Source organism: Hyposmocoma kahamanoa, unplaced genomic scaffold, assembly GCF_003589595.1.
Source record: "Hyposmocoma kahamanoa isolate Upper Pololo Valley unplaced genomic scaffold, ASM358959v1 86, whole genome shotgun sequence".
Classification (NCBI taxonomy): domain Eukaryota; kingdom Metazoa; phylum Arthropoda; class Insecta; order Lepidoptera; family Cosmopterigidae; genus Hyposmocoma; species Hyposmocoma kahamanoa.
The window spans coordinates 18,147,663-18,163,382 of NW_020654289.1; the positions used below are offsets into that span (position 1 = coordinate 18,147,663).

Consider the following 15,720-nt stretch of genomic DNA (forward strand, 5'->3'; position numbering starts at 1 on the left):
CCATTTGTAAATAATAGTCTCTCTAAATTTTCAGACACACACGCACGCACGCACGCAGCACGCGCGCGCGTAACGGAAACGTTTCATGTTAAATGTCACATATGGTATATTCCCAAATCATCGAAATTTGGAGCGTCAATAAAACTAGTATATCTTTCTGTGCGAGTGCTATAAATAGTACACTTATCGACGCGGAATGAAAATGCAATTTGTGGGCATGCGGCGTAGCTGCCGGCTGCCCGCAACGACACGTGCATTAAACTTCGGCTGCAGTAGGGTAACCAATTAATATTGTCTATGGAGACATTTGTACAGCGGAGAGCGAAAAGTACTCAAAATTATATAAAAATACACGTTAATTAAATACTCTAGCTCGTATATCCACCACATCTTTATAGAAAAATAAGATATTAAAATATTATTTTGATTGACCATTTAGCAATCATTGCTTATATTTAAGAGATAACTGATAAGAATTTCGAAATTAAATCATACTATCGGTTTACTTAATTATATTAAAGACTGTATATATCACCATGTTTTGGTCATAGTAGACCGCATACTACGCTCATAATTATGGTGAAGACCATTTTATTATTTTATGCAATGTCGTATGCGAGAAACACAGTCGTTTAGGGTTAAAAGTTGAATACGTAATGAGAGTAATAAATAAAGTTTTTGAGCGAGAACATTTAGGCAATAAATAGGAATTAAAGGATAGGATTTATGCAATACAACTACTCGTAAAATAAAGTAAAAACAATATCGCAAATGGTCGGGAAAAATACAGTTTATCAATAACACCAATTACAATTAGCAATTTTGTTCTAGTTTGTTTGTTTTATTTTATAAATGGAGCTTTTGAAGTCCCATTAGTCTACTAGTGACGTTGGCTGTCTGTGTGTGTTCTACCGCCTTCTTTATGGCGGGGTGAGCTCGAATACCATTTCGAACTGGCGCTACTGTCACGTTACCACCATCAGCAGTTCCCACCATAGGAGTAGAGCCAATCCCCGTATCCTGCATGTCTGGCATTCTAATACCAAGTGGGCAACTTGTTCAATGCTTCCTCGAACCTACAGGATGTGGAATAGTCCTGAAGTATTTGCTCTATGACTTGAAGTTCAAAAGCGAGTCAGCAGGCTCTCGAAAGCTGGTAACGCATAGGCAGCTCCTCTGACGTTATTGGTATGTAACTCGTCTGCTCGTTTGCCTAAAAAAATAGTAAATTAATTGGGTTTTTCTATCGCTACCACGTGCTCCAGTATGTTTATAAAAGGAGTACCTTATAAAAGGACTCGCAAATTACAACTAACCTGTAGCACGTGGTTACTACTAGAACAACATTGTATCCCCAATGGAACGTGGTACTTCGACAATTTACAGCAACGATTAGAACGATCAACGATCTGGAATATAAATAACCCGCAATTCGATCACACTAATTGAACACCAGTCCATAAATAACCCAACTTAGTATCGCAGTAACCGATTTGAAATAACTAACCACATAACCTTTAATAAATACTTTCGAGTGTGTTGGCTTAATTCGATTGGAATTCGGTTAAAACGTTGCCTGTTTACACGAGCGATAGTAGTGTTGAAGTAAACTCTTTCGATGAGCAATTGGATTTCTACAATTTTATTTATACATCTTGTAGATATCTAAGTTTTGCACGTACAATTACGATACTCAATAGTAGTAAAAATATACGTAACTTTTTTTTTTATAATACCCGGTCACAGGTGACAGGTCGAACACACCGTACGCCTGGTGTTAAGCGAAATAGTTGCAGTGCCACTCAGAGCTTCAAATTGCAAAGATCTGAGGGGCACTGCCACTGCGCTTGTCACCCTGAGACATAATTTGACAAGTCCTATGTGCTTGTAATTTCACTAGTGGCCCTCGAAAACCGGAACGCAGTCATGTCCACATTACTGCTTGGCGGCATGAATAGGTAAAGTGACAGTATTTACCTGTACTAACTCTTTCACAAGACAAGTGCTAGTAAAAACTGTTTCTTTATATATTTTTTATTTCCTTAGCCAAATAGATTATGTTAGAACAAAATACCATTACATTTATATCATATTCATTACATATTAAATACTTACATGAAAAACAAATAAGAGACCGACCATATTTAATATATTAGTAAGTCATTAATGAAAAATAGTGATAATACAAAAAATAATAACAATATCAAATTAGATATCCTTAACACGATTAAATACAAATTCATCAATACTATAAAATGATTTTTCCAACAAGAAATGTTTTAAATACTTTTTGAATGATATAAGATCCTGTGCTATTTTAAGTTTAGTAGGGAGACTTTTAAACATTTTTGTTGTTTGGTGTCTTGGACTATGTTTTACAACATTTAACTTTGGACACCACGTCTGTCCTTCCTCCTAGTATTGTTACTTATTTGAAGCATTCTCCTTATTAAATTCAGATGAACATTCAGTCACGCCTGTTAACAACTTAAATGAAATATAGAGACAAGGAATTGTTAAAATAGATAGTTGTCTAAAATAAGGTTTACACGACTCCCAGATTCATAAACACTCATAGTAAAGCTTAAACGCTCTTGCCTAATACCTTGCCTAATACTATACCAATAAAATACAACTTGAAATAACGTCAATAAACTCGAATAAATGTCAAAATGACTTCATGTTTGCGTTATAAAATACTTTATATTCAGAAGGCTCATTATGTTAATTCGTCCTCGATTCACTGCGAATCTGTGAATAAAATTAACGTGCATTTAAACGGAAAATACGAGAGGCAATAAACACGGCAGACCCGTAACACCGCGATTTATCATCTCGTTTAACCGCGCTTATTGTTTGTCCGGTTAATTTTATTTGTACTCGTCCATTGGCCCGGCTTATCGGCTACAATAATTATAATTGAATTGTGAAATGTGGATACATTTTCGGTACACTATTCGCAATTTGTGGAGCTATCAATGTACTAAGAAGTCTTGCTTAATTGTTGTACTAACAATATTCTGCAACAATTGAATGACATAATGAAAACATATGCTCGTTTGAACAGGATCAATTATGACAGAACGACTCTACAATTGAGAATAAAACTCCATTTATCACTTTCACATTTGTCATATGTGTCGCAATGATTTAGAAAGGCGTGAAAACATTTTGGGCATTCATTCAAGCGTGGGGCTACCATAGATCATTCACCCACGTCCGCTTATTAAATCATACGCGCCACCAATTTGTCGAGCGATCGGGTCAGCGCGTGTATACGCGCCTGTAACTCAGTTCGCCGGACACTTCGCATTCATTATCGACTTATTGATTGGTAATGTTGATTTTATTCAAAGAAATAGATCGTCGAATAATATTACCATTAATTAAGTGTCGTGTTGTATTAAGAGCATCGGTATTAAGATTTTGTGACGACATCATTTTTCTATCTCGATAGCCTTTGGGTGATTGCTTTAAAATTCAGAGGCTAACGTAGCTATTAACCTGGTTGTTTGTTAGTTGAATAATGGAAAGGGTGTGGTTTTATCATATTGAAAACTTAATCAAAGGGGGTTAAAAAAAAGGAAATTATGGTACTGAATACGATTAGTACCTCATTTATTTGATTTACATTTGATCGAACTGACTGGTTGAATTGTAAGTAATATTTATATATATTTTTCAGACGGAAATAGCGAAACGGTTAAACGCGATAATCGCGCAGATTCTGCCGTTCCTGTCGCAGGAGCATCAGCAGCAAGTCGCCTCGGCCGTGGAAAGGGCGAAGCAGGTCACCATGACTGAGCTCAACGCTATTATTGGGGTAAGTTACATCATAGTATCATAAACATCTTCTAAATTCTACCCTCATTTCCCACAAAAAGGTAGAAGTAGCAAAGAATAAAACGGTTGGAAAAATATTATGCTCGCTTGTTACACAATGTAATCTTCATCTACTAAAGACGTTAACTCAATATTGCGGAGGCAGTGTAAGACCCAAGATCCTTTATGTACGAAAAAAAAAACATCTTCAAGAATCTTGTATCTTCATCTTTTATTCTATCTTAAAAAAATTTCACTACTGAAGAGGAGGCAGTATGAGCTTTGACTCAAAGTCCTTTTCAAACGAAGGGACATAAAACTTATCTACATAACGACTTCTTCGGTGTTTGATGTTTGTTACGTGATCAACTATCCAAGCTTTTTACTATGTAGACCCGATTTCGATAATTTTTTTCAGGCATGCATTTATATGTGATTGTGCACTACTTTTCATATGTAAGTACGAGTATGTAGGTATAATAGCAAACTGACAGTCGAGGATGTTTGGGCCATGGTTTGGACAGATGCCACATTGCTTCGGCACATTACACCACTGACGAGCAAACTCGACACGTGTTCGAACATCGCGTGAAATGTTACCACCACTCATGGCCTAGAATTAGACAAAGGGTCTTAAGGTAAACACTGCTTTGAAATGACGTCAACGATAATATTTGAAAGCGGAAATATGTTGCGTCATCAAAGTATAGTATATTATACATATACACTAAATTATAATTACCCAAAAGACACGTGACAAGTGAACAATCATTTCACCACATAGTTTCAAAACAACAGTCTTGAATTAGGCATGAATTGTACACCTTTAAATGAGTCTTATTCAGCTTCATTCTTAACTTTCTTTTTATGATACCAAGTAACAGGACGTACAACTTATGCGCCTGGTGTTAAGCGACACGCCTGTCCATAGCAGTTACAGTGCCACTCAGAGCTTTAAATAGCAAAGATCTAAGGGACACTGCCACTGCACCTGTCACCCTGAAACATTGACAAGACAGTTGACAAGTCCCTTGTGCCTGTAATTTCACCAGCATCCTTACCCTTCAAAGCCGAAGCACAGTAATGCTCACATTAATGCTTGGCGGCAGTAATAGGTAAGGTGACCATAGATATAGGAAAAAAGTTAACAGTACTTCACTGGGCGAACTCTTTAGCAAGGAGCTTTACTGCTATTAAACTAACTTTCGTTTATTAGGTAAACGTTATGTGGTCTTAGTACAAACAAATAGTGTTACAGGCAATCTATTACGTAGTTTTATCAATAATCTCACGGATTTCTCGCGTTAATTTCATGATAGGCCATAGTATAGCAATAAACGCAATATGCACTAGATCATCAAGGCTTTGTAACACTTTATAACAGTCACGATTTTGGCCAGAAGCGGTTGAATTGTTTGCCTAACGATGCTTATTTATATTTACAGATGTATATTGTAAGGCAAGTCCTTGCGTAACTGCTAGTCTGTTATATTGCACTTGTAAACAAAGTATTGAAGAGCGTTAATATAAACATTGGCAAGCAACACGTAAATCGTTTATCGTTACACACGCGTCAAGTGAAAAACAAATAAGTAAACTAATAATAGATAGTTAAAATTAACGAATAAAAATAGTTATAACAACAAGAGTGTAAAGTAAGTTCTAAAAGCTGTGCTTTCAACAGGTCGAAAGTTCCAGCCGTTAATTAAACGATCTAAGCCGCGCAAGACGAGTTGGCCGCCCGCCAGCCGAAGAGAAATTGATAAAACTGCTACAAACTAGAGGCGTTCCAATCTAAACGTGTCTCGCCTCACCTGATAACATTTCTAGCCCGTATTACCATGTTTTATAAACTCGCGAAACACCCATTTGTCACTAGCATGGGCGATCCGAGATTAACACGCAAAGCCAACCACAATTAATGAATACTATATAATAATATGTATCTACACATCGTTTAGTGAGAAGTCTTCCTCAAATTGCAAACGCTAATTCCACAACATTCTAATTGCATTTTTTTGCCGCGAGATATCGTCACGACTTCATTGCCGCCGACTTCATTGCAGTGAATAGGTACGGGCGTTTGACACTGGGTGCCAAGTCGTTAGTGCGACCTATTCTCGTGATGTGTTAACGCTGGGCGTTTCAAATTGTTGAATAGGTCTAAAATAAATCACTTTAAAGATAATGAGTGCTAAAATAAAGTGGTGGAACACTCGTCACTCGTTTTCTGAGGCCGATAGACTCGAGTGTTGGCTGGAAGCCAAGTCGATCACAATGCACCGTCCCCCGTCCCGTCCCCATCCGACACCAATGTATTCTAATACCAGCTTAAAACAAACAGTTACTAATTTTAAAACACAAATAGATCGCCTACATATTCGTGAAATAGTTGGCAATAGAAAAGTCTTGTTTTGACATTATAAATTCTTCGTCCAGTGAATAAAATAATGTATAATTTTTGTACAATTACATTTTATTATGAAATTTTATCTATTTAGCTTTTAATGTAGAATTATTAGTAGTTCGTGACATTCACACACACACGCACGCACGCACGTACGTACACACACACACACTGTGGTTTTATTATTTATTATGTGTACATAATATATGTATTTATTTATCGATTGTCAATCTATCTGTTACTAAGTCTTCATACACCGCCGTCTTTTTCCTGTCAGCTATAATTACTCCCATCCAAAGGTTGTCGGGCAGAAATCGCTTAAAGCGATAAGACCGCCCATTGTACCACCGCTTATTTCATTTTATTTTAATTGTATTGTATTGTACAAATTAACAAATATTCATATACAAAACTGCCTGTGCTAAGACATCTTCGTTTTGATTACATAATAAAAGGAAAGAAACCAAAAGCCTTAAAAGAAATGTAACAAGCAAAGGGAAAACAAAGTAACATGTTAAACATATTTCCATCAAAGTAAAGAACAAATGTTAGCGGCCTGCGGCCAAAAAGGTTGAACATCTCTACACTAAAAGGTCCGGAGCCTTTGGCTATGAATCAACAATCTCATGAATTATTTACACACGTTCGGGCACTCCAATCTTGTTAATAACCGTTCCCATAATTATTAAACGTCTTGGCATCCGCGAAGTTAATGCTAATAGCCTGTTTGACACCTTAAATCGTGTTTTATCACTCTCTCATATCCACGTAAACACGCGTCGCCGCCTACATAAACCATTATAGAAAGAACCCTTTTTATTCCACGAATACGAACAGAAAACACCCAGAGGATAAAGAAAAATACCTTAAGACCCAAAAGTATTTGCTCAAGGTTCATCGCCCCCTGGATTTAGGCGCCTTCTCTACACGTATAGATTACCAAACAGACTTCGAGACACCGGCAAAACGCAATATCGTTCGCCCCCCTATAAAACACTCTAATTTAAATAAAAAAGCGGCGCCACCTTCCGTATGTCGGGCCTTTTTTTTATTACGAACCTTTTTTATTTTCGGGTCAGCTAGGGATCAAAGGGGCTCTCCCCTGAGAGTGGCCGCCCTCCACCCTCCGTCTGATTTGCTACGATTCCGCCGCGCGCCGATTTGTGAAGAGGGAATACTCTTCAAATTGGGGACTGTTTGCCTGCCTATTAAAATCACTTACCGTTCCAAGTGCTCGCAAGCGTCATCTCGTAAACGTCTTGTTTCTTAGCATTGTTTACGGCTCTTGATTCACAGCTTTGTCTCCAATATTTCATTACTGAAATTGTTGTGCTTTTCTGCTTTTAACTCCTACGTAAAGTACTTTTAGCGACGGTAAATAACGGTTCGAGGGCATCAATAGCGTAGCGCGATAAGTAAAACTGTTCACCATTGTGTACAGGCAATGTGCGTGAATTTCTCGACAATAAGGGAAGTCGGCATTGGGGCGTCCCCGCCCGGTTATCGACGGGTACATCATTTCTCGTTCTGATTTTATTCCGCATCGCAGCCCCGAGGGGTGGCCCCCGACTCCGAGGTAATAGCTTCCAGATACTACCCTCTCATGTTCACCTCTACACATGACACAATGTTTCACGTCGAAACAATATTCATGTAACTTTGACAGCGCACAACCACGTGTCACAAATACACAAACCTATCTCATTTTCTAATGTTTAATAAACAACGTTCCCGTAATTGAAAAGCCGTATCATTGACACAAACACTAGAAATAAACAAGTGTATTATGTGTGCCTAGTTTATGCAACATTATCTAGAGAGATAGGTGAGCAAACACGCGAGCTTGTGTAAATAGAGCGTATCTGTTTCCCCGTCATCGATGGCTTTATAAACAAGCGAGTCGTGAAAACATTTCTATCTAGTTTACGGGTCGCGCGCCCTCTGATAAAAATTACGACGAGAATATATCGGGGTGTGGGGTTTCAACGGGGCGGGAGAAACATGAATTTGTCATTTTTTCCCAGGCACGTTCGCGGGCGGGTGATAAATATTGCATTGCAGGCCCTCGGCGTTTCTTGCGCGTCTCCGAGCCGCATTAACGTCTCCCCTGTCGCTTAGACGTAGCTTGTTTTTCAACGCGAGGAAGTGAGTTAGGGCCCATTCTGTCGTCGCTTCCAATGAAATTATGTAATCAGTTTTACGACTCATCCGGCTTGCCAGTTTTTTATTCCCAGTTTTTACGCTCCAAGTTCCGATCCTATTTGTCAAGTTGCGTACACGTTTTGTTATGAATAGTAAAATAAACGTTTGTCTTTTTTACATCCGTTTGAATAGTTTATGAGTCGGTGAATGAATGATTAATGAGACACGAAGTGCCGAATGTAAATACGATTTTAATATTAGTTCAGTCGTATTTCCATTAAAGCAGTCGATGTTTATTGGATTGTGTATCATGTATGTGTACGAGTAGTGAGCGGTGGGTAGGTATGTGATTAGAAGCAATTACGTTGAAAGTGTAACACGTGTCGGCGTCGCGTGTCGCCGCCACCGGCTGGAGGTCTGTACTCCCGACCTAATGGTGCGTGAGCTGCGCCCCCGGGGCCCCCTCGCTCCCCCTTCAATAAACTACTCGCTCTGCAGCTTATGTTACCGTTTTATACCTTTTCACGGACAAACTGCTTTAACAACAGACTGCGCAAACAATTGTTTATAATAATTCTAAAATTATGGTGTGTATTCATGCCTAACATGCAATCTATTGTGGAACGACTATAAACTTTAAAAAGATCGGGAGTTTACGAAGCGGACTGCTCATTGTCAATGTTTATGTCCCATTCTGTTTTCAGAAATAGGTACGGTATACGTGCATATACCCATATGCACGTTTTACATATGTTTGTTCAACAATATAAATCACGATAAAGTTTACGATTAGATTAAAAAATAGTGTCACGATAATCCATATGCGTAAGACCTCTTATGGCGCTGCAGGTTATTATTTTACTATTTATCAATATTTCAAAGCAATTATCCACCTGTCAAGTGATCATAAAAGTTCATAAGTCATCCATCTGTCAGATCTTTGTTAAAGTTGTGCAATATCTTAATCCGGGGTGAGGGGAAGGCGGTATATTGTCGGCGCGGGCGGCGGGCAATCGCTACATAATAGCGCTTAATGCGCTTTAACCGCAAACTAACTACGTTTAATTATTTAAGTGTGTTAGTGGAAATTTTCCTCTCCCGTCTCGATAGCTCCCATTAAAACCAACTAATTGTAGGTTAACGCTAAGATTACTCGCTTACTCATTTGCCACTTAGCCCCTAATTGCTCAACCAATTAAAATGTTATAGCATTAAGCATTTTTTAATTTACAAAGACGTTGACGTTGGCCATTAAGCCGTTTGTTTTTATAGTTTTGTAAGTGCGCTGATAGTCAAATTGGTCGTTTTACGCATGAATGCGTATGTTTTTAATTTCCGCTAAGCCTAGTTTTGGAGTATTTTGTTCTGAAATTTTGCAAGCAATACATTTTGACTTATCGATTTATGTGTTCGGAGTAGTAAACAAGTAAATATTATTATTTCGTAATAGAAGATATTAAACAACAAAAAATGTTTATTGTAGAAAAAATATCGTAAAGGATTTTTATGTGCTTGATATTGAAAAAATCTGTTCTGTCGGCGTTTGCTATCCATTTATAAATCGAGTATAATCCTGCGTACAGACAGGGCTAAATGTGGCGTGAAAACCCGGACGCGGCGGAGCATTTTTCTCGTGATAAAAGAATTTGGAGATAAAGCGCGTCTCTTAGAATTCCGAAACATGTATGAAATAACAATAGATAAATAATTTCATTCCTCGATTATTCACCTCGAATGTAATTTTGATTATGATTTCGTGTACCATTGTGCCATTATATTCAAAAGACTCGCTTTATACACTAATGAATCAAAATTTTCTATATCTATAATATATATCTATCTATAATTCTTAAATCAAAATTTTGTAAGGGGTTGTTATAAACATATAAGACTAGATAGGAAATTTTTTCTAAGACCTATTGTTGTTGAAGTGTTTATGAAGTCTACATATACGTCTACCTGCGTACGTTTCGTTTGTATAGAGAATTTAAATAGAAACGTGAACTATGAATAATAAAAATACTATAAAGTATATTACTAGTTTACTATAAATCTTATAAAGAAGATTTGTCTCCACATGCTGAAGCCATTTTCATAAAACGTCTAAATCGACCCTCGCCCCGATAATAAAATGCACGTCACATTGTTTGTTTGCGGAAACGCCAAGGGAGGAAACAATATTCCGCTGCTATCACCGGTGACATCTTTATAAATCTGCCTTAAGGTCACATTTTCCTCGAAGTGTACTCTTACGTATTTGTAGAATAAATACATTTTGTATCCGCGTATAGAGTTGCTGGAAATGGAAAAACATATTTATAAATCTACATATTTTTTGTGGAACCTTTATCCATTTTACATTTATATCATAGGCAGGCAAATAACAAAAAAAGATCTTCCTTTGCCTCGAACGAAAACGGCGAACTTTAATTTGGCTGATTATATAAACAGCAAAGTTCGCGGGAAGATAAGCAAACCAAGGGAAAAGTCGTTAAGGGGAACGAGTTTTAATCCCCGGCGATTCCATCGCTATTTAATCACGTCTAAATATGCGCCGTGGAAAAAATATCGCGGTGAGATACCAGGCACGTTATTGTCATTCATGACAACAGGCCGAGGTGGCTGACGGTGGGTGGCGGGCGAGGTAGTCGAGGTGTGAGGCTTCAAAGTTCTCGATAGCTTTGTTGTGGGATCACGTCACACCAGCCGTAGACGTGGCTTTGTATAATTTAGATTCCTCGCCAGCCGCAGCCGTCGCGCTGAGTAATTAGGTCTCGCCTTAAAACGTTAATAAATAGTCGTTTTGAATAATTAATTACTCGACGAATTGCGGCTGGGGGCTGTTGAGATCCTATAACCCGAGATACATCTGCATCGCCCCCAGGACCGTCTCGATGATATGATGATGATTGTTCTATTATGTAAGTACGAATGCTTTATCACAGCAAACAGATGCGAAGTGCGAACGCTGCACAAACGCACTAGAAGTATTTTCTTATGCTCAACTTTTCCGGCAGTTTAAGTAAATGCTGTTGACAATTTTTTACAAATCGTTGAGGCAGAAGATTCATTCAGATAAACTAAAACTACGTCTCCATAATACAAATTAAAAAATCCCTTTGTATAAAAACACTCCAACTAAGTGGCGCTCGCCACCTTTTGACACACAATAAATCACAGCCGTGAGCGGCCAATAAAAAATATGTTCCACCCTCGGCGAAAATCCAATTAATTTTCGACCGCTAAAAAAAGAACGTGTTCGTCCGAGCGGCAAAAGCTTGGCGAGGCGGCGTCGGGCACAAACGACAGCGGGCGATGGTCCAACCCCGTGCCTACAGACGGAAGATCCAGCGTATAATAATAACGTTAAACGAGACTAGATAGGAACGGGAAGCGCGGGAAAACGGGAAAAGTGGAAAAAGCGGAATAATGGAGAAGGAGTAATCAATTTCGCTCAGTCGCCGCCGCCGGCGAAACTCTCATTTAAAATTTAAAATATAGCTGTGCGCAGGGGGCCCTTGGAGGACTTTTTAATTTGGCTCGGCACCGTTTTAAAAATGCACGGAGCTCTGCGGTGACACATCAATTCACTTTGACTGTCGACACTCGAAACTAAAAAGTGCTCGTTTTATTTACTCTAGACTTTAAATGAGGTGATTTCATTCAGCCATATTGGGCTGTGAGAGTGTAATTTACTCGTTACATTACTTTGCCAATCTGTTGTATTTTGAAGTCGATTATTTCCAATTACGTCGGAACCTTCAGGGCCAGTTGCACAATTCAGGATAATGGGCTCATAAGTTAAGACAATTTATGTCTTACGATGTAATTAGTCTTTCATTATGTCCTTTTAAGGTAGACTTAAACGCTTCACATGATCGTAGGAAATTAAATAGATGATGATATTTAAGTTTCTTGTTTATTTCCAGCAACAAAGGCCGGACCTGCCGCGACTGCTGCAGCAGATGCACGCCGCACACCTCCCAGCGCACGGCGCGCCGCCGCTTCCGCTGTTGGGCCAAGGAGCTCTGCCCCCAGCAGGCCTCCTTGGCCTCGGAGTTCCTCACCATCCCCTCTCAGTGTTAGCCAAACCGCCTGACTTGCACAGACCAGATGACAAAGGAAATGGTAAGAAATTTAGTTTCGTCGTTTCGAGCTTCGTTTATCTAAGTCATTAATAACGTATCATAAAACCGACGTCGAGTCAAAAAAAGTCGATTGTAGATGCGAGATAGAGTAGAGATCAAATCACAAGTGAGACGTAACGGTTCGATACATAAGATGAATATTTTAGAGCTGTCGTGTGTTTGCGATCGTCTTGTTTGCCGGGTGCCACTGGAGACTATTAGTACTCCCGCCCGCGCCGCTGCGCCGAGCGCCCCGCTCCGCCCTGCCGCGGCAGACGTCTCCGATCCCACTTCTGTTTCAATATTTACCAGCTTCGAGAGGCTTTTTGAACTCACTGTTTGCGTGTTTTCGGATCGCTGACGGCTACGGCTCTCCCGATATTGCTTTGAGAGTATGAATAAGTCACTTCCCCGAATCGGTGTCTGTCTACCCGTGTGTTTGGTTAGAATAGGTAAACGGAGATAGGAGGAAAATATTTTTCAAGTTTCCGCTATCAATCACTCGAATAGGTGGTTTATAATTTCGCTGGGGAGTATTATTCGTGGCATACAAACAGGGGGGGTTTCGGCGGAGAGTTTAATCCGGGAGCGGTGGCGGGGACGAGCGCCACAAATGAAAATGTAACACAGAAATGGATTTGGAAGCCGCCCGTCGCTCCGGTTAATTACAAAAGCAAGCGGTAATCTGCGCTCCGGGATGTTCCGGCTTAGCGCCCCCGCGCCGCCCGCGCCCTCCGCGCCGCCACTTCCCCGGCTAATTTGTGCCATTATCGGTGTACTGATGTAAGAGTTACCGCGCAGATGGGCCTCCACCCCCACACCCTCACCTTGCCCGCGCTCAATTAATTATTCGTTGCCGGTGTGAGCGTCGCGTGTTTTAGTCAATTAGTAACGTAATTTTGCGGGTGACTTGAGTGTGTGGGGCCGCGAACTCCACCGCGTTTTAATGCTGCTCGATTGTACATAGGTACGAGGATTAAAATAAATAATGATCGCCTCGAATCGCCACTACACTAGCTGAACATTTTATTATGTTGTTAATTAATGCATGATTGCGTTTGTAATGTACACCGCACGCTAGATAGTAGAGTGGAATAGCTAGCCAATAATTGGAGCTATTGCAATTTAAATTAATTGTAGCAATGCATGCGGCGCTAATGCGCCGTCTGTGTGCCGTTATGTAGTACATATGTACGAGGTGTGCATAGTAATAGGATTGCGCCTGCAATTGCTCACAAACTAGAGACGGAGCTGCGAGGCGTGAGGCCTTTGATGTCTGCATGGGTACTTGTAGTGAGGTTACATAGATATGCAAGTTGAATTACTAATAGTAACAGCTTCCTTTATACAATGGATCGAAACGAAAGCTCAACATTATTTTCACACTGGATCAAACTAAAAAACCGCACCAGTCATGCCAAAGTGTAATTTAACATTAGGTAACTTACGTTACCATATATTAAAGTTCAAATTAAATATAAACTGTGTCATTCTGATTACATATTGTATCTATACCAACGTGTACCCTTAGTAGAGAAAGGATGTTTAACACCCTTAAAAACTTTCTGAAATCCATGACTTCCTTCTATGTACACGAAATTGGAAGTAATAATAAATTAGATAATATAATGTGGTGTGGTAAGCAATTCTGAAATTTCCGAACGTGTGGAGTGGGGGCAGACCGCGAGGGATGCGTGACGTGCCGTCGTCGGCCGGCCTGCAATATTCATAGGCCACTTTACACCCGACCAGATCTCACTACACATATCAGAGTATGTTCAGGTATACGTATCTATAGATACTCGGTTATATGTACCAGTCATGTTATTGACACTGGAAGCTTTTCTGCATTCAAATTATATGCGAAAGGTAGTAAGTAGGTGATTTATAAATTTGATTTAAGGTATGAATAGTATTTTATGATACAAAGTCATTATACACAATTTCCCCAGGGTATAAAAACTTCTTTTTTTTAATTAAAATATAAATACGTCAAGCCAAAATTAACCACCGAATCTCACTTTTCCGATCCAACGGACCGTTCTATAAAATGTGCTCTGAAATTGTTGCCAAAAATAATAATTTTTCGCCCTCTCTGTTTTAAAACCGTGTCTGATATTACTCCCTTGGTTACAGGTATCAGTTCAGCAGAGGAACGACATGTGAGTACAACTTTTTCCAATTTTTACTCAACTTGTTAAAATTTCAGTAGCAAAAATTTTGCTTTGAAAAATTCCGGTTTGTTCAGCATACTGCCTTTTCCATTTGGGAATGCGGACGCGGAGTGGAGAGGAGTGTTGCGCTCGAACACGTTGATTTCATAACACGGCCCTGACTGAAACAAGTGGGTGGTGCAAGTGGCACACCCTCGCCGCGCCAGGGCTGGGACCCACTGAAATTGATAAATTGCGTTATTACCGCTCCCAACGTGCGCGGAAGATGCTTGAACTTGTTCGTATTAAATATACGAAATAAGTTTTTTATTTTTAGTTATGTACTTATTCTTACTTTCTAATCCTTATGTACAATTAGCTTTTTTAATGCCAATACTCAGTGCTGATTTAAATTCTGTAAGAAGTTTAATAAAAAAGAGCTTACCGATGTCGAATTTTGCAAATGTATTTGTGTTAAAAGAACAGTTAAAAATGTTTTCCGAACAAATGCGAAGATAAAGAAGCCTCGTTTAAAATAAATTCGAAAGCTTTCGTATCCCATCTAAAAGAATCTACACAGAAAATCACACAAATCCCTCGGGTGCTAAATTTTAAAGCATGTCAACCGCAACCCTGGAGTGAAGTGAGCTCGGGACCGAGTGCGTTCGCGAGGTGTTGCGAATGTCGGCTATCGTGCTACCGAGAGCTGATGGCAGGGGGGCAAGGGGGCCGCCCCCTTGTTGTGCTCGGCTGAACGCAGCCACCGCACAGATGTGCCACCACCGTGCACCGCTGCAAGCGAAATGCATGCGAATCGATACCCGTACCCCCGCTACTTTGTAACGTTGTCTTTGTTGCACTAACCCACTTCTGATGGATTTGCAGAAACATTCCTCATTCTGATTACTTTTGTTACAATCCATTTTTAACCCACAAACGATAGAAACAACTATTCCTTACTCATTGTGGAGCCCTCAACTGTTCATTTCGGACCGGAAATATCACTTTGCGGAGGTTATGTACCTAAATGACTTTCTTTGTACCACTCAGTTATTGCAGGTCATTGTCA

The 15,720-nt window shown here is 39.6% G+C and overlaps 1 protein-coding gene across 1 annotated transcript in view; it reads left to right on the forward strand.

Annotated features, from left to right (window-relative positions):
• The window catches only part of LOC113234950 (protein groucho-like), an 82,098-nt gene that overhangs the window by 46,111 nt on the left and 20,267 nt on the right, over nt 1-15,720 (forward strand). Inside the window, exons 5-7 of the mRNA XM_026470477.1 lie at nt 3,686-3,823; nt 12,301-12,499; nt 14,635-14,660. Of these exons, the coding sequence (XP_026326262.1) occupies nt 3,686-3,823; nt 12,301-12,499; nt 14,635-14,660 (363 nt within the window). The remainder of the gene's footprint in view (nt 1-3,685; nt 3,824-12,300; nt 12,500-14,634; nt 14,661-15,720) is intronic.